Source organism: Eptatretus burgeri, chromosome 3, assembly GCF_056783735.1.
Source record: "Eptatretus burgeri isolate ZD-2024b chromosome 3, Ebu_testis_v1, whole genome shotgun sequence".
Lineage (NCBI taxonomy): Eukaryota > Metazoa > Chordata > Myxini > Myxiniformes > Myxinidae > Eptatretus > Eptatretus burgeri.
This window is the reverse complement of record NC_140963.1, coordinates 12238617-12258616: the sequence shown is the minus strand read 5'-3', so window position 1 is coordinate 12258616 and position 20000 is coordinate 12238617. Positions and strand designations below refer to the sequence as shown.

Genomic DNA, 20000 nt, shown 5'->3' with positions numbered 1-20000 from the left:
AGTGAAAATGTTTTAAGCTAATAGGTTGTGCAGAAGTGAGCAACAAGAGCAAAGAGCCGGCATATTTATGTGTTCGGGAAGTTTCGGAATAAAACGACCGCGGTGATTTTTCCCAATGGATTGCAGCAGGGCACGTGCTGTTTGGATTTGCTTGTTATCTGTTCTGCCCGAAGTACAGAATGGACGACTGTATGGAAGGATTTTAATTTGCAGTTGTGGGACAGTGTTGGCACTTTGTCACTCTTTAATCCCAACATCGCCAATTTCAAGCGATTTATGACTGTTCTGTTGATGCGTACGGAGATGAAAGATCTATGGAACGGAGGTACCGGCGGTGAGAGTGGATAGAATGTGTCATGAAGGAACCACAAATTGAAGAGTTGTTGGAGGCAATGAATTTCCTTCCCCCATCCATCTTGTGAGCTGACAATAAAGACCTGTAAGAGTTTCAGTGCTCGCTGAACAATATTTCATGTGCTTTGTGCTGGAGCTTTATGTGGCAAAGTTTCCGTGGGTTCTTTTTATGAATGAAAATGAGAAACGTTGTAATGACTCATCTCAAAATTGTACAGTAAGAACTGCACATGATCTTCACCACGTTCAGTTAACTTCTTGTTCGTGGAAGTTAACATGTGCTCAAGTAAGAAAGTGATAGCCTGTTTGGCATTGCCATCTGATCTCGCCGAGATGATGCTGGCCTCCCAGATTACTAAGTATACCTGGGTTTATTCTTCCCCTACCTGTTTTACCGGAGCGGACCATATGTTTGCTTTCCATCTGTCCATCCGTCCGTCCCGCCTGTGGTTTTTCCGACATTTTCCCCATACCCTCTAATAAATCTAACTGAAACTTGGTACATGGCTTTATTATGATAAGTTACAGAACAAGTTCGAGTTTCAGGGTGTTTTCGTCAATTTTTCAGAGCTATGTCCTTTTTGGACTTGGAAAATATCACAACGGTTTGGGATATGTATTGCAAAGCAATTCTCACTCTTGTTTGTTCATTGTTACCTCTGCCAACGAAGGTGAAGAAGGTTACGTTTTCACCTCTATCTGTCTGTCTTTGTCTATCTGTTTGTGAACAAGATATCTCAAAAAGTTGTGGACGGATCGAGATGAAATTTTGTGGACAGGTTCGGTGTGTGACAAGGACAAACTTATTAGATTTTGGTGAAGATCCGGGTCGGGATCTGGAAAGGAGATTTATTTAATTTTTTAAGTGATTCTTCACCATTGAGAGATAGGACCAAAAACAATATATCGCACAATATTTCAAAAACGTAATGGGCTCGATATGTTTACGTGGATCATGCATTACGTGGCGGTGGTATGCGCACTACCGAGTGCCCTTCTAGTTTACTGAGGAACCAACTGTTTATTAGATCAGCTCATTGACCTAATAAAATTGCTCGATGTCTGTCTGTCTGTCTGTCTGTCTGTCTGTCTGTCTCTGTGTCCGTCCATCCGTCCGTCCGTCTGTCAACAATTTTTATTTTTCTATCTCCTCCTAGACGTCTTGGCCGATTGAGTTCTAACTTGACATGATGATAATACTAGTTGCTCTCTCGTCATTGTCTGAGCCCTTTTTTGCATTTACGCCTCGGGGTCAAGGTTACAGGGTCATAAAGTGCAAAATGACCGATTGGTTGAATGGCTAATAAGGAAGCATGGACTGCTATAATGCATAATGGGTTTCATAGGGATTATTAAGAAGATTAATGTAAATGGCCGATACTATTATCTCCGAAACTAGGCAAGCTGTTTGAATTTCGTTTGCGGAAATCAAGCCAGGCATTAGCACAGATAATTTATCTCAAACCTGATACATCACAATGACGTCATATTCGTTTTTATGACGTCATCATTAAGAGTACGAGGATCTTAGCTCATTCGAGCTTGTTTTTCCAAGGAATGCCGAGGAGTGATGGAAGTATCCCAGTCTGTGGTTGTCTTTGGATTCCAGCTTTGCTATGTGAGTGGCCCACAAAAGGTCATGGCTGACAGTGGGGTCTCGAAACTCAAGCAAATTCGCCTCTTCCAGTGGCCGACCATGGAAACAGATGGGTTGGTTTGTTCGACGCTCCTTTGAGAGCAACAGGATGATTGTTAGATTTTCCAGGATTGAAGGACACATTGCATTTATGAGTGAAGAATATAATTCTTTCTGGTTCAGCAGAGAGAGAGAGAGAGAGAGAGAGAGAGAGAGAGAGAGAGACAGAGACAGAGACAGAGACAGAGACAGAGACAGAGACAGAGACAGAGACACAGCTGCTTTCTTCTGATGAGAGGCATGGGGGTACTGTTGTAAGAGTGTGAAGTTGTCTGGAAAAGGAAGATAAGATTTTACTGAGTGTCAGCGAGGATGTTTATGACGATGAGCAACGAGACTTGCACGACCTTGGGTACTCGAGCTTGCATGGTGAGAAGAGAGCAGAGGGTTCTATTGATAGTAACACGGTGACTGTGAGTGGAGGAAGTCGGGAATCGAGGAAGTAAGGCGGTCTTGTAAGCCACAGGCAAGAAGCTTGGCGAGCAAAGCAGGATGCTAGACCGTGTTGATTTCCTGAGATGCGCCAAGAGAGAGTGTGCTGACCTCTTCACTGAGATTTACGGCCTTCATCCATTGCATGTCTATTGTTGAGTGACTGGGACGCTTTCCAAACTGATTATCAGAGGTCAGACCATTTGAAAAGAAGAAGACTTGACATCAGAGGCGATGATGGCTTCCATGGATTTTGTTTCTAATCGGAAGCAAGCTCATTGATCTGTAATTGAAAGGATGTGTTTATCCACTATTTGGTGGATGGGAGTGATGTTTGCAAACTGGAAGGAATTTGTTGAAGTATGCAATGAAGCAACTTCGACCATGAGACAGGCAAAGCAAGTTTTGAGAATAAGTTTGCACAAGGGGTGGAGGTGAAACTTAAAAGCTTCTGGTGTCAGGAACCACTCAAAAGCAAAGAGTAGAATTTCCAACTCATGACAGGAGGATGTTTTTTTTTGACGGAAAATGATTGAGAGAAAGCAGAGACGCTTAATAGGTTTCTCGCAACTGTGTTTACTGTTGAGGACTTTTCGTTGACACCGCCATTGAAGAATATACACGATACATTTGTCCGAGGTGAGGTGGAGGCTACGGATGAAAAAAAGTGACAAACGTTTGACAAAATTAGACGTGAACAATTGTCGCCAGGCCCTGATGGATTGAATTAGCATGTATTGACAGACACACATCAGGGAATTTGTAAACCCCCTCAAGATTGTCTATGATGAGGTCCTGAAGAATGGAGAGGTTCTAAAATCTTGAAAAACCAGCTAATGTGGTTCCAATCCAGCAAACCAGCACCCAGTTAGCTTGACATCCATGGTGTGTAAATTGATGGAGTGAACCATCAGAGATGCACTTGTGAACCATCTCGAAATAAGTTATCTCCTAAGTGATGATCAGCACGGAATTAGGAGTGGTCATTCTTGAACTACGAAACCTATTGTAGTTCGAGAGCAATGGCCATAGTTATTGGATACTTTGGCGCAGTCCTGATTGTGTCGTATTGCATTGGTGGAGAGTATCTGGACTACAGAAAGACATTTGATAGTGACCATCATCATTGCCTGACACAACGACTTGAGTTGCATGGGATTAAGTTCGGGGATAACCACTGGATCATGGGGTGTGGTGCTTCCGGTACCTATGCAGGAGGATGAAAGTCTGAGTCTTCAGGTCCTTGGTGCTTCCAGTCTTGTTCTACGGATGTGACACTTGGACTCTGACCAGAGATCTGAGACGGAGACTTAATGCCTTTGGTCCCAGATCTCTTTGGAGAATCCTTGGCTCTCGCTGGTTGGAGTTTTTGTCCAAGGAGCATTTGCTGAGAGAGACTCCAATGAGATTTGTTACTTGCATAGTCCGTGAGCGTCAGCTGCGGCTGTATGGACACGTGGCTCGTTTTTCTGACACTGATCCTGCTCACCAGATTCACTCAGTGAGGGAGTCTCATGAGTGGAGGAGGCAAATGGGCCGACCACGTGCCTTGGTTTCCTGAATCCTAAAATAACCAATAATCCTAAATGCCTTGGTTTCCACAGCATGAAGGTGTGAAAGGTGAGAGGCAGCAGTACTTCATCAGGCTGTGGACAAAAGCTTTTTATGTGGTCAGGAGATCAGGAGGGCTGAGGAAGGACTTTGCACGGTGGAGGATTCCCGGTCGGTGACAGGCTTTGGAGACCAGGTTGGAAATGTGGCTTTCCCAGGAAAGATCATGGCAGATAGTGAGACCCAGAAGCTTGAAAGGAAGGGCTTCTTCAAGAGGATTGTTGAAAAAGTAGATGTGGGGGGTGGGGGGGGGTGGGGGGGGGTGGGATTCCAAAGGTCCTTTCAGAGAGACATCGTGAGAGTGTGAGATTTGTCAGGATTGAAAGACGTATTCCATGTGTTGGACCAGTTTGTGATTTTACCCAGATCTCCAGAGAGCGAAGAAGCTGCTGCTTGCTGTTCTGAGGGATGACAGATGGTTCGGTAGAGGGTGGAGTCATCAGCAAAGAGATAAAGAGGATTTTCCAGAGAGTCGGAGAGATCATTTATGAAAACCAGAAAAAGAACAGGGCCCAGAACGCTACCTTGAGAAACTCCAGCCTGGACAGGAAGAGGGGATGAGAGAACTCCATTTAGGGCCACACGTTGACTGTGACAGGAGAGGAAGTCTGCGAGCCATGAGTGGAGATGGCCTTGGATACCATAGGAGGAGAGTTTGGTGAGCAGGGCAGGGTGCCAGACCATATCGAAAGCACGCGATATGTTTCGGGATATGGCTCTGATTTCATGTCTGGCATTGAGGACCTCCATCCATTGTTGGGAGAGCAGAAACAGCGTATCCAGGGTAGAGTGACCTGACCTGAAACCAAATTGATGATCGGAAATCAAGCCATTGGAGAAGAGGAAGGATTTAATGTCTGAAGCAATGGATTCCATAACCTTGTTGATGATTGGGAGAAGACTGATTGGTCTGTAGTTGCAGGGATCTGTTTTGCACGTTTTTGTGCAGGGCAGTGATGTTTGCTGATTTCCAAGCAGATGGGAGATGACCTTGAGCAAATGAGAGGGTGAATAGAACAGAGAGAGGGTGAGCAAGAGCAGAAGAGCAGGTTTTTAGGACACGTGGGCTGATGCCGTCTGGACCGGTTGCAGAATCTGATTTGAGGTTTGACAGGAAACTCTCCACTTTGTCAGAAGAAACGGACACGGAGACCAGGGACAGTTGGGTGCAACTGGGTGAGCTGGGTACAGAAAGTGATGGGTTATGGACACAAGATTTAGCTGCAAACACCGAGTTTTGGCATTCAGCCTTTTCACATGTGGTGTCAGCAGTGTGGCCATTTGAGGTAAGGGAGGGGATGGAGGGGGAACATACACCAGAAACATATTTGATTAGATGCCACCAGGATATGGAGGAGGGAGAGAGGTTTGAGAATTCAGACTTGAGATGAGAAAGATGTTGTTTTCTGGCTCTCCTGAGGGAAGAGAGGATCCTGAGGATCAGAAACCACAATAAATTAGTGGAATATTATACACATTTGTTCTGAGCTTTATGGAAGGAACTGAGATTACCCTAATTTGGGTTTGCTTTCCATGAGGTGAAGGCAAGTTGTTTCAGGACAATTACCTCGCCACAAGCTTCAGTGAACCAAGGGTGGGAGGAAGGGAAGGACAACTGAAGATGAGAGGGGATAAATCTGTGCAAGAGGCAGAGCAAGTTTCTTTGAAAGAATTCCCAGGACAAGTTTATGTCGGAGAAAGTAGCGATTGGAAACCATCTCGAAGTTTGATGGCTGCTTGGAGACCCCGCCAGTTGGCTTGAGTGAAATGCCAGACTCGAGGGCGCTGAGGGGATTCTCCAATAACAGCCAGAGAGGTGTTTACGTTGACAAGGACGTGGTCAGATGAACCGATTGGAGCGGAGGAAGAACAGCAGATATTTTCAGGGATATTTGTCAAAATCAGATCCAGAAGCGATGGAGTACCATTGGTTGAGATCTGGGTCGGGAAGTTGACGGATTGAGTCAGTCCCAATGAGTCGCAGATGTCTTTTGCTGAAGTGCCATGACAAGTGAGAGAGGTACCCACACCTAGCCAACTGGCGTGATGACAATTGAAGTCACCACATATGAGGAAGAGAGAGCTCGGATGAGAGGCTAGAAGTTGGTCCATGTTTTCGGATAGTGAGATGTAAATGGAGTCATCACTGTTTGGTGGACAGAACAACACACATATAAACATGAGGTGGGAGTGGAGGGGAAGCCACAGCCAGAGGTATTCCTGGGGATGTGGGGGAGTGAGGGCAGTGCATGGAGAGTGAGGAAGTGAGTCTTTGATGTAGAGAGCAACTCCTTCACCAGGACAATGCTCAGGTCTGTCATTCTGGAGGAGGGAGTAACCAGGGAGAGATACTTGGGAGTCAGAGACGTCTTGAGGGAAGAAAGTTTCTGTTCGACAGATCATGTCTGGTTTGTCACTGGCAACTTGTATGGAAAGATCTGTCAGGTTTGAGCAAAGGCCCTGGATATTTAAGGTCCACTCTGTTAATTAAGAGGGAGTGGAGGATGCCTTTGGTGCAAGGGAGGGGAGGGGGAGGGTGGGACAATGGAGGGGGGGGGGGAGGTAAGGAGAGTTGTTTGAAAGAGTGTGGGGGATTGCAGAAGAGCTCGGGGAGAGGGCCGGATGAGGAGGAGAAAAGGCTCTGTGGTGCTGGGTCGAGGTGCAGTGGGGAGTAATCACAGACGGGACAGAAGGCAGTTGAGGATTTGACGAGGTGGAGTGATGAGATGGAAGGGAGAGGGTGGGGGAAGGAGGCAGCTTTGTGGATGTGAGGGGGGGGCAACTATGAGAAGGGTGAGAGAGGGGGTGAATGGAGGGAGAAGGGTGATTGGGGAGAGTTGTTGGAGAATCGTGAGGGGGAGTTTTTAAGAAAGGTGAGAGGGAAGCTTGGAGGGGAAAGCATGGTGGCGGTTACTTTGAGAGGGAGGGGTGAGAGGGGTGAATTGGCACTGAAGTTGGGAAAAAATGATGATTGCTGGAAAGCGAACATTCATAACAAACTGGGTTTTTATAATTTTTAGTTCAGAAATGTGATTAAAGACATTTCTTGATGGATGAAATAAAGGTGAATTAAGAGAATGGAGAGAAGAAACGTTGTTGCAGTTGGATTTTTTGGACAAGGGATGAAGGAAAGGTCGAATTGATAGCAGTCTATTGAAACAGAAAAAGAGTCGTGAATTATGATACAGTAATGAGAACCACACGTGGGAAAGAGGAAGGAAGCATTTTCAGAGACCAGTTTTTTTTTCGTCCTCTTCTTCATCTTCTTTTTCTTATTATTATTATTATCATTTTTGATAAAGATTGCAGAAGATTAGGCAAAGGAAAGGTTGAAGTGAAATTGTGGAGGTGTCTGGTGAATTTGGATCGGCAAACATAGAGTGAAGCTGATGGATCGATGAAAAGGAACAGGAAGTGGGTGGAGCGACGCGTGGTTTCGGGAGGTGTTTCGTTAGGAAGGATACAAGGAAAATTATTTTTTTTTTGATGGATTTTTGAAGATTCGGTAAGATTAGGGAATGGAAGGTTGGCGGAAGAAATCGTGATGGTAATGGTGAGAGTGGGTCAGCTCAAATAGAAGGAAGATGGTGTGCCAGCAGGAGGTGGAAGGAGAAGAAGACAAAGAAGAAGAAGGTTCAGTATTCGTGGGTATGGAGGAAGAAGAGAGGGTTGTTGTTTTTTTTGTTATATATTTTTTTTCATTTAAGACAAGAAACAGAGGGTGTATTTGGGAGGGATAGATGGGGCGGTGGGAAAAGTGGGAAAAATAGGAATTGATGGTAATAGGAAGAGAATACAAATAAAAAACAATCATACACCAACACAGGGATGACGGGTAGGCCTGAAGGAAACCCGATAAGACAAGGTCGATGAAAACTCACAAAACAGCACGATTTGTGAAACAAAACCGAACTAGGAACACACCGTAAACATGTAAGTAAGAAAATAAACAGTTACATCGTGACAGATAACGACCGGAAACTTAACTTTGAGAAAGTCGGCAGAGATCCCTGAGACAAGCAGCCGTCCATCAAAACCCAAAACCCAGTCCATCAAAAAGATGAATTGCCATGGCAACAGCAGCAAATGCAAACCACTCGAAACCAGACGATTCATTTGGTGGCACTATGAATGGGGGGGGGGGGGGGTGCGACCAGCAGTTTAAGAGGGGCTGCGCCGCACACGAATAGACACGAACACACGGACAGGAGCTGTCATCGTCTTCCAAATAACAGAGTGGCCCAATAAATGATGACTGCTTTCTTTTGTTTGCAGGATGTTAAGTAGCATCTTACCTTGTATGTGATACAAGGTAATCTAGTGGATTTTTAGGCATGGCAAGTAAAGGTCATCTATCAACAGAACAAAAGAGGAACAAAAAAAAAAGTTTCACTATTTGCTGAGATGAAGAAATACCTCTGGTGTAATGATCATTTGGAGCTTTATTTTGGGCCAATTTGGCCAATCTAGAAACAATTTGAGGATTTGAGTCTTTATGCAAAGGCCGCACACGCTGATTGAGCCGAGGGCGAAATGTGTGGAATTGTACAATTCGATCGATGAGAACTTGTGTCGCAGAGTAATTAAGATATTCATCATTTGGTTTGAAGAAGTGCAGCAGAAAAATTATGTTCATATTGAGCAAATAAATCTTCAAGGGAAGACTGCATTCAATTTTTTTTTTTTATCATTTCTTGATGCATATTAAAATTACACCCGTGTCCTTATTTCATCGGACGCACTGTACGTATGTATCAAGAACAGGTGGGTAAAAATTCCTCATCTATTGAGAAACAGCACAAGTGTGTGTCTTTACCATTAACCACATTGAAATTTAATCTCATAATTTAAGGAGAATCTGGGAGCAATAATTGCTGGTTAAAGTTGTAATTCAAGGTACGTGAACACATTGTATTATTACCAACAACAGAATGGTGTGCTTCTTCGTTGTAAGCACAGGGGGGCACTATAGCATCGTGAAAGATTTTAACACGAGCGGGACATCGAAGCTTGACAACATTTTGCTTGCTCTGCAATAAAGTGCTCTTGTTCTGTTTGCTGTTATTACTCTAGGTCTCTCAGTAATGCACTCGCAGCTGACCAACCACCTGGATCTCGGGCACAACCCCAGGGTGGGCACCAAAAGATACATGGCCCCTGAATTACTGGACGAGACAATTCATGTGGATTGCTTTGATGCTTACAAGCGTGCCGATGTCTGGGCAGTCGGACTGGTAATGTGGGAGATCTGCCGTCGAGCTGCGAGCAATGGTACGTGCCGAGGGCGATGGAAGTAGTGGATGCACAACTTATCCATCTTTAGTGGAATTAACTGGATGACTTTATTGAAATGCTTATAACCTATTACAGCTTTGTTGTTTTCACAATTGTAAACCTGCTTAAATCATTGCGTATACTTGCATTGGCCATCTACCTGCTCAAATTATCTGTCGTAAGTTTTATTATTATTATTTTAATTGATAACTATGTCCAGTTGCTGCTTCTCGGATAACATGGCTTATTACCTCCACCACCAAAGGTGGATGGAGGTAATGTTTTCACCCCTGTCTATCTGTCTGTTTGATTCTTTGTGAACAGGATATCTCAAAAAAGGTTGTGGATGGATTTAGACAAAATTTGGTGGAGAGCTTGGGTATGTGACGAGGAAGAAATGATTAGACGTTGGTGAAGATCCAAATCCAGATCTGGATCCGAGAGTTTTTTTAAAAGTGATTCTTCACCATTGAGAGATAGGGCCAAAATTGACATCGAGCATGAAAAGTCAAAAAGTTGTGGACGAATTCGGACGAAACTTGGTGGGCAGGTTGTGTTTGTAACAAGGAAGAATTTGTACGATTTTGGTGAGGATCCGAATCCGGATCCAAGAATTTTAAAAGTGATTCTTCACCATTGAGCGATAAGGCTAAAACGACGTGTAGCACGATATCTGAAAAAGTTATGGATGGATTCGGACGAAACTTGGTGGATGATTTGGACAGGTGACAAGAGCAAATCAATTCTATTTTGGATAAAGTCCGAATCCAGATCCGGCTTTTCAGTGGGATACAAATCGTAATCGGCTTGGCGTCAGTATGCACTCTACCGAGTGCCATTCTAGTTGTATATGTTCGAGTTTGTCGTTCATTGGTCTCATCATTTTGGGACACCAAAGGTATCAACAATGTTGTCCAGGTTTCTTTAATTTGGAATGATTTCTTCAATTTGTTTTATCATTAAGATGTTTGCACACTTCACTTGACTGTTGCGGGTTCAGTTTTCATGGCTGTTTCAACCGTTCTTTGAGGAGCACAACTCAAATTGCACACTGATCTAATTTCCACAACAATGATTGGATGAATTTTCTCAGCCAATATCATGTTTCTTTTGGAGCCAGCTGTACAATAAAATTCGATTAGTCTTTATCCATGCATCACCAAACCAAATGTCATAATATCAACTGATTGCTGCAGATGATGTAAGATTTGCATGAAATCTGCACATCTTTCATCATCTGCAACAATCTTTTGACACTGTTATCAACAAACTGTTATTATTGCCTTGTCAGACCCATTAGATAGGAATATCAAATGAATATTTGCAGTTCTTGATAACTTTGAAGCACTGCATGCCACTCTGCTGAAAGTTTTGGCGATTTGCTGGAAGTTTTAATGTATTTGCACAGACCATCGAGTGTAGCCTTGAGCAGAAAATGTTTCGATGCACAACATCTGAAAACCTAAATGAGAAGTTCCATGTCAAAAGAAAATTATACAACACGACATGAGCCTTCAATTCCAAAATAAAGAACTGAAAAGAAAAGATCTTTAGACCTTGACAAAAATCACAAGCTGATCAAGCATTTGGAATATGTCTTTTAACCCTGAGAAATCTCTCTCTCTCTCTCTCTCCTCTCTCCTCTCTCCTCTCTCTCTCTCTCTCTCTCTCTCTCTCTCTCTCTCTCTCTCTCTCTCTCTCTCTCTCTCTCTCTCCTCTCTCTCTCCTCTCTCTCCTCTCTCTCTCTCTCTCTCTCTCTCTCTCTCTCCTCTCTCCTCTCTCCTCTCTCCTCTCTCCTCTCTCCTCTCTCCTCTCTCCTCTCTCCTCTCTCCTCTCTCCTCTCTCCAAAAGAACCGTACTGCAAACCCTCTCATCTACTTTATCAATAACCCTCTGGAAGAGGTTGTCACTCAAACTCTTGGGTTTTACTCTCGGCTACGATCTCTTTTGGGCAAACCACATTTCAAAGTTGGCCTCCAAAGCCAGACGCCGACTGGGCATCCTCCATCATGCAAAGTCCTTCCTTAGCACACCTGAGCTCCTCTCCAGCTACAAGCCTTTCAGCCGCAGCTCGATGGAGTATCGATCTCCCCTCTGGACTGGCTCCCCTGCCCACCATCTTGCTCAGCTTGATGCTGTGGAAACAAAGGCCTTCAATATCATTGGAATCTCTCCTGACAATACCCCCAGGTACAACACAAAAAAAGTGTTAAATAATCAGCAAAAAGTACCTACGCAGAATAAGAATAATTCTGATGTCATTCCTCTCCTCAAGAAACAAAACCAAAGCTATAAACCAACTTGCAGTGCCGGTATTCCAATATATCTGCACAATTATAAACTGGCCACAATTGGAGATCAACAATTTAGACACCAAAACAAGGAAACTTCTAACTATTCACAAGATATTCCACAAAAACCAATGCATACCGAGGTTGTACTTACCGAGACGAGGAGGAGGTGGTTTGATGGAGCTTAACCAAGTGCACAGAACAGCATGTGTAGGATGAGCAGAATATGTGAAAAGCTCAACAGACTATCAGATGAGATTTGTATATGAGCAAGAAAACAATAAACCAGAAAAGGGATCATTAATCCATTGAGTAACAAACTTCCAAAAACAGGTGCAAATTGCAGACACCACAAAGAAGAACGAAACAGAAACAAACAAAGCCCCATTGATTGCAAAGAAAAGAAATGAGCTCGAATGAGCTACGATCCTCGTCCTCTTAATGATGACGTCATAAAAACGAATATGTCGTCATTGTGATGTATCAGGTTTGCGATAAATTATCTGTGCTAATGCCCGGCTTGATTCCCGCAAACAAAATTCAAACAGCTTGCCTAGTTTCGGAGATAATGGTAGAGGCGATTTCCATTAGCTCAATATTATGACGTCAACTTTTTTTCGCGGAAGAATTTCCAAAATCGGAGATGGTTACTGCCTGCGCGTGGGCTTTCTGCATATACATGGGAAGCTTCACGAAGATCCGATGAAAACTCTGGGTTGTGAAACAAAAAATGTCAAAAAATAGGAAAGATGTCATAAAAATTGATATGACGTCATAATGATGTATCATATGTGCGGTAATTCATCTCTGCTAATGCCCTGTTCGATTCCCGCAAACAGAATTCAAAAAGCTTGCCGAGTTTGAGATAATTTTTTTAGGCGATTTCCATTAGCGGAGGTATTTTGATGTCATAACTTTTTTTCTGGGAGGAATTTTCAAAATCGAAGATGGTTACTGTCTGCGTGGGATATTTTTACATATATATATATATATACCAAGTTTCAGGAAGTTTCGATGAAAACTGTAGGCTGTGAAACAAATGAAACAAAAAACAAAAAATGACAAAAAATAGGAATGACGTCATAGTGATGTATCATATGTGCGGTAATTCATCTCTGCTTATGCCCTCTTCGATTCCCGCAAACAGAATTCAAAAAGCTTGCCTAGTTTCGGAGATAATTTTTTGGGCGATTTCCATTAGCAGAGATATTTTGATGTCATAACTTTTTTTCTGGGAGGAATTTTCAAAATCGAAGACGGTTACTGTCTGCGTGGGATATTTTTACATATATATATATACCAAGTTTCAGGAAGTTTCGATGAAAACTGTAGGCTGTGAAACAAAAAAGTCCACAAGAACAACAACTTGAGTAAGACTTGAAGATCCTCCACGAGGATTTACAAAAAGAAATATCAGCAGATATACTCTGACAAATGGGAGAATGACAAAAGAGCAGGAAGATTTTAAAGAGAGCTCGACAGGATAGTGATCGACAAGGAAGGCTCATTGGAATGGCAAAGAAAAGGTCAAATTAGTTGTGATGGAGAACGAGTCATCATCAATGTTCAATACCAAGGACACACCACTAATGCCTTCAAGAAAATGGCAGGATTGAGCCAATCGGACAAATGCAGGTTTTGTTGGGGTGGAAACAGAAAATGCCAGTCACCTCCTTTCGGAATGTAAAAAACTCATGTCAGAACAGCTGTACACAGAAAGACATGACAGCGTCTGTGGAGTAATCTATTGGCATGTCCGCAAACATTTCAACGTCCCGGTCCCAGATCAATCATGGAAACACAAACCCAAATCCGATCCTTGAAAATGAACGTATAATGCTCACGCATGACAAGATGATCATTGAAGGAAAAGTCAGCATTGTTGAGAGAGGTTTCAGTTCCCAATGACTGAATGAAATGCAACAGAAATCAGGAAAATGACCAAATACCAGGATCTGAAAAATGAGGTCAAGAGAACTTGGAAATTGAAGAAAGCTGAAATTATACCAGTGATAGTCGGAGCTACAGGAATAATAAAGAAAACCCTTTCTGAGTACGTACTTGAAAATCATTCCGGAGAATATCACTACAAAGGAGCTAAAAGTGGAGGCTGTCAGAGGTTCAATGAACATTTTGTAAAGAGCCCTTGGATCGAGGCTATGAGAACGAAACTTCACAGTTTGCTTCATGAATAATAATTCTTTCCCAAAAAGGGAGTTACATTACTCGGTTGAAGTTACATTACTTTCCCCCAAAAAAATTTTGTGGTTACAATAGGCAAAAATGTCAGCATAGATCAAAAGGTCAACATTGGCCAACTTTCTAAAATCCTCAATGTTAATCCAATTAGCTTGAAATTTGAAGAGCATTTGCACATCAAGTCACTGAATTCAACCACCTTTTAATTTTGAGGTAAACATATGCCAAAAGGTCAAAATAGGCCACAAGGCCAATTTGGGCCAAATTTTGTGAAATCCTCAATTTTCATCCAATTGACTTTAAATTTGAAGAGCATTTTCATGTCAGGTCGCTGACTTCAACGACCAATTAAGTTTAAGGTCAAAAGGTCAACACAGGCCTAATTTCTAAAATTGATAGGTCGGACCAAAAACTAAATATATCACTATATCTCAAAAAGTTGTGGACGAGTTATGACAAAACAAGGTGGATGAGTTGAATCGGCGACAAGAGCAAGCGGATTGGATTTGAGTTCGGATCCAGCCCATCAGTGGGATACAAAACGTAAATTGTTCCACCTGGCAGAGATATTTAATTCTCTGATTCTCCAGAGAGTTATTTAATTCTATAGTGATTCTTCACCATTGAGCGACAGGGCCAAAAACGATATATAGCATTATATTTCAAAAATGTATTGGGTCTGATATGTTCTTGTGGATCAGGCATTACGTGGTGGAGGTATGCACTCTACCGAGTACCCTTCTCGTGGTTAATGGATATCCAAGTTTACAACTCGCTTCCAATCCTTTGACCCTATTTTATCCCATCTATCAAGCTATCTTCGAGCTCTATCTCATCCTATTCATTCTTTCAATCAATTCCTGTGTCAGCTTGTCATCACCTTATATCAAACACTTTTTTTGTTTCTCGGGTTTTGTTCGTCCTTTATCATTTCTACCAATGGCCTGATTTTCGCACCCCATTGTCAGTATGTATGCTCCTCTTCCCGCTCTCTTTTATTGCACAGACAGTTTGTGTGTGACGAAACTGAGGGCAATGACAACTCTGTTCAAAAACAAACAAAAAAATTATTCTTCTGTGAGTAGGAGGCATTCAATGGAGGGCATATGTGAATACGCTGCAACAGCATTTGCTATATCAATCGGTAGAACTGCAGGCAAACATATACTGTCAGTTTACAATGATACTTTTGTGATGGTGCATATATTATGTGAACCAATATGACAGCCAAATCATCTAAATGTACTTTATCTCATTGTGACAATTTTGTTTTACATCTTGTTGTATAAGTGGGTATAGATTCTTCACAACACCTTTTTTGTATTACCACTTGTTGCTCTTAAAAACAACACATTTTCTTGGCAGGAATTGTTGAAGAAAGCAAGGTTCCTTTTCATGACATTGTTCCCAGTGATCCGAGCTTTGAAGACATGCGGAAGGTTGTGTGCATTGATCAACAGAGACCAAGCATTCCAAACCGCTGGTACTCTGATCCTGTAAGTACCAGTTTCGCATTAATCATACTCAAATTCCTGTGAGTGCATGTGCACAGAAGTGGCAGTTGACCCATCAATGTATATGCGATGCTTCTTCCTTCCTTTAAATACAGGGTGTTCCAAAAAAGACCTGGACAACTTTGATTGTTAATATATTTAGTAGCACAAATGATACGACGACACCCTTTGTTTTATAAAATGCAGAAACTCATAAAGTTTTCCCGTGGAAGCTCAACTGGCACAATATGAGAATCTGGGCTCTGAACACCTTTATGTGGTCATTGAACACATACGTGACAGTCCAAAGGTCAATATGTGGTGTGGCCTTCTCCATGATCGCTTAATGGGTCCATTTTTCTTTGCGAAGGATACAGTGACCTCAACGATTTACATGAACATGTTGGAAGGATTCACCTTCCCACAAGTTGAAGACCTGCAACCCGATATAATTTTTCAATTGGACTTCGCTCCCCCTCATTGGTACTTAGTTGTTCGAGCCATCCTCAATGAAAAATTTTGAGGTCACTGGATTGGCCGAAACAGACCAAGCACCTGCCCCCCACAATCGCCAGACATTACCCCCCTTGATGTTGTTTTTTTTTTCTGTGGGGGTTTGTCAAGGAAGTTGTTTACAACACCAAGGTGACAAACCTGCAGAATGTTCGTTCTCAGATCACAGCTGCATGCGCACTGGTGGACACAAACATGTCGAGCTGAACATGGCAAGAACTCGTGAACCGCATTGATGTTCTGCGTGCGATAAACGGAGCTCACATTGAAGTGTATTGATGGTGTGCACAAAACTTTATGAGTTTCTGTATCATATAAACCAAAGGGTATCGTTGTATCATTTGTGGTTCGAAATATATTAACAACTAAAGTTGATCAGGTCTCTTTTTGGAACACCCTGTACAATGGGACTTCCTGATGTCGAAAAACAGGCCACAACCAAATATTTAAATCATGACCACAATCTAATCCTAGCCATTGTCCTGTATACATGATGGGCAGAAGATGGACGCAATTGGTACATGCATCTCTTAATCTAGTGCAACAGAATAACCTACTACTACTACTACTACTACTACTACTACTACTACTACTACTACTACTACTACTACTACTACTACTACTACTACTACTACTACTACTACTATGTTAATGGCTCAAATTATTCCCACCTTGCCGAGTCGGCCAGGGGGAAAGTCTCTGGCCCAAGTCTTTCAGAAACGAGCCGGTCAGGCCTGTCGTCAGACTGAAAGTGGCAGGAATTTGGAATTTAGCTAGGATGCAGGAGATAACATGCTGAATTCACCAAAGGCACTGCGGGACTTTTAACTTCCACAAACTTTTGCGAGCAGATGGGACACCCAGCTTAACATTTATCCACGGGACGATACACTTTGTGGTGCCATGCCCTGACAGCAAAACACCAATCTGACAGTTTGCAGTTAGGTCAGGAATTGAAGCTGGACTAGACGGCTCAAATGTAAGTACACTACATCTGTGCCATCCTGTCGGACTTATTAAAACAGAATGATACGTGTTGTGAATAACACAAGGTCATAACTAAACAACATTGCCAAAATTCCTTTTTGTGCATTTTTGAGCACTGATACAACACCCTATTGTGAGTAAACAAAGGGCCCGAGTAATCCATGTTGTGTATTCTGTATTCATTCTAACGTCGTCTCAACTATAGTGTTCACACGGAAGTTTCCAAACACAAAGTCGTGTGTGCAGTACATTCGGGTTTCGTCGCAAGTGATTTTTTTTCATAAAAATAAATAAATGTTTCAAACAACCGATAATTACTTGTTTGAAACCTCTTTCCAAACCCACAGATCCTCGATTCTCAAAATAAATTGAAAGAACTCGGAATTTTCATCCGCATGCAAACTTTCTTTCTTCGATTATCTCAAATGTAACATCATGTCACTTGTGATCTTGTTATTTTCATGTACCAATTAATGAAGTTTATATTCCATGATGAATATTATTGGAATTATATTAAATTCGCATAAATTATTCAGTGATTTTTGCAAAACTTCAGAAAATGTGATGAAATGTGTGAGCGGCTCCCATTTTCCTCTGACTTTAACACAGAGTATTATTTGAGCATTATTGAGGTCTGAAGAGCAAACAAGCGATGCTGGTATGAGGTACAAACATTATTGAGTGAACAATTATCCTCTCCTCCTCCTCATTCTCCTCCTCCATCTCGTCCTCCTCCTTCATTCTTATTCTTCATTCTTCTTCCTTCTTCTTCCTCCTCCGCCTCCATCATCGGGGTGAGGTCCAATGGTACCAATCTTCTGCCCTGCCTTGCTCCCACAACCTATCCACTCTCTTTGCCATTCTTTCTTCCCCCATCCACACCAAGTGTCCATCTCACTTCAGCCAGATTTTTACCAATCTCACCATCAAGCTCCTCTTTCTCTGCACATCGATCTACTCCCTCAGTTCATCCATTCTCCTTCAATCCACCCCCCTCAATTCATCCATTCTCCTTCTATCCACCCTCTTCACTCCCACGATCTTCTGGACCCAGTTGTTCTCACAGACCTGCAGCCTCTGTTCTCTCTCTGTCACTGCCACCATCTCCAGACCATAAAGGAAAGCCGCATTACATAAGATGCAAGAACTTTCCTTTTCAATTTCCTTGATATATTTTTTTCCGTCTGCCATCAATTCCTCCACCATTGTCCGTGCATTTGCACCCATCTGAATTTTCTGCAGCTCTGCCTCCAATAATCTACCAGCCCTGGTCACTGCTCCCCCCCCCCCCCCAGAAACTCAAACCTATATTCCCTGTACGATCTCCCTTTTCTCTCAGCTGAAATGAATTTATTTTCCCTACTGCCCAACCCACATCACCTCCATACTCCATACTTGTCAATCTTCAATCCATGCTTCCCAAATGCCTTCTTCTACTGCCCCAGTACTTCCTGCATCTCACTCATATTCCCCGTCACAACAGTCGGATTGTTCGCAGACAACATGCCACCCCTCCCCCCACAGAATACCTTTAATTTTTACCCTCCTGCTTACCGGCCCGATCATCATGATAAACATGAGTGGGCCGAGAGAGCTTCCCTGTCTCAAAAACAGACGTTCATTATTCACGTTGAACTCCGTTCATTATTCACGTTGAACTCCGACATCTTTGGAACAACCAAAACCCTTCCCTTTGTTCCCCTGTACACCCCTTCCACCAACTTCTGCTTCCGGCACTCCCATCCATCCCAATGTTGCCATCACCATCTCTATTGGGACAGTGTCATAAGCCTTCTCCAGGTCCACAAATCGCAATACCATTTCACCTTGCACCTCCAACATCTTCTCTACCAACTGTCTCAGCATGAACATCCCAAACATCATCCCTCTACCCTTTATAAACCCTGTTGCTCTTCTCCGATCTCCCTCTCCTTACTCTTCCTTATCCTCCCATCCAGAATCCTCTTCGGTTCCTTCATGACATTAGGGTTGTAATGCCCCTGTACTTTCTCTGAACTTGAACATCTCCCTTTCTCTTCCTTTTCAGCACAATTTGCCCTGTCCTACAATCTAATCAAATGCTGTCACATACACACATACATACATACATTTCAATCAACAGCTTCTTCATTCAACTGACTGACTTCTCCCACTGCAATTAGCATGTATGAACACACCTCATCCTCGTTAATGATGTCTGTACCCTCCTTCCACATGATCTCCACGAACTCCACTTCCCCTCTCCATAATGCAATTGCTCCAGCTCGTCATTGCTTCCTACCCTGTTCAACAGCTACTTGAAATATCCTTCCCATACCTTCATTACTGCCCCCTCTGTCACCAGCCTATTTTAATCTTCATTAATCACCATCCTTAACTTCATGTCCTTACCATCCTCACCCCTGTCACGAGCCCATTTATAGATCATCTTCACCCGATCCTCTTCCATATCATTGCTCGCCTTATCCATAGCACTCCTTCATGCTTTCTTCTTCAGCCCATGCAGGCCCATCCCTCATGCTCTTCCTCGTCTCCCCCATGGTCTTCCTTGTCTCCCCCGGCGCTCTTCCTCGTCTTCCCCACGCTCTTCCTCGTATCCCCCACGCTTTCCTCATCTCCCCCGCGCTCTTCCTCGTCTCCCCCCCGTACTCTTCCTCGTCTCTCTCCCCCCCGCGCTCTTCCTCATCCCTCCCCCCCACGCTCTTCCTCTTCTCCCCCGCACTCTTCCTATTTTCCCCCGCGCTTTTCCTCGTCTCCCCCACACTCTTCGTCATCCCCCCCACGCTCTCCCTCGTGCTCTCTCTCATCTCCTCCGTACTCTTCCTCGTCTCCCCCACGCTCTTCCTCATCACCCCCACACTCTTCCTCGTCTCCCCGCGCTCTTCCTCATTTCCCCCCGTGCTCTTCCTCATCTCCACCCATGCTCTTCCTCGTCTCCCCCTGTGCTCTTCCTCGTCTCCCCCGTGCTCTTCCTCGTCTCCCCCGTGCTCTTCCTCGTCTCCCCCCCGCGCTTTTCCTTGTCTCCCCCCGCGCTTTTCCTCGTCTCCCCGAGCTCTTCCTCGTCTCCCCCACACTCTTCCTCATCTCCCCCACGCTCTTCGTCCCACCCCATGCTCTCCCTCATGCTCTCTCATCTCCCCTGTGCTCTTC

The 20000-nt window shown here is 43.4% G+C and overlaps 1 protein-coding gene across 2 annotated transcripts in view; it reads left to right on the top strand.

Moving 5' to 3' along the window:
• The window catches only part of LOC147029405 (activin receptor type-1-like), a 118260-nt gene that overhangs the window by 89173 nt on the left and 9087 nt on the right, over window positions 1-20000 (top strand). For both annotated transcript variants that reach the window (XM_085872446.1, XM_085872447.1), the window contains exons 8-9: window positions 9167-9364; window positions 15223-15353. In XM_085872446.1, the coding sequence (XP_085728572.1) occupies window positions 9167-9364; window positions 15223-15353 (329 nt within the window). The remainder of the gene's footprint in view (window positions 1-9166; window positions 9365-15222; window positions 15354-20000) is intronic.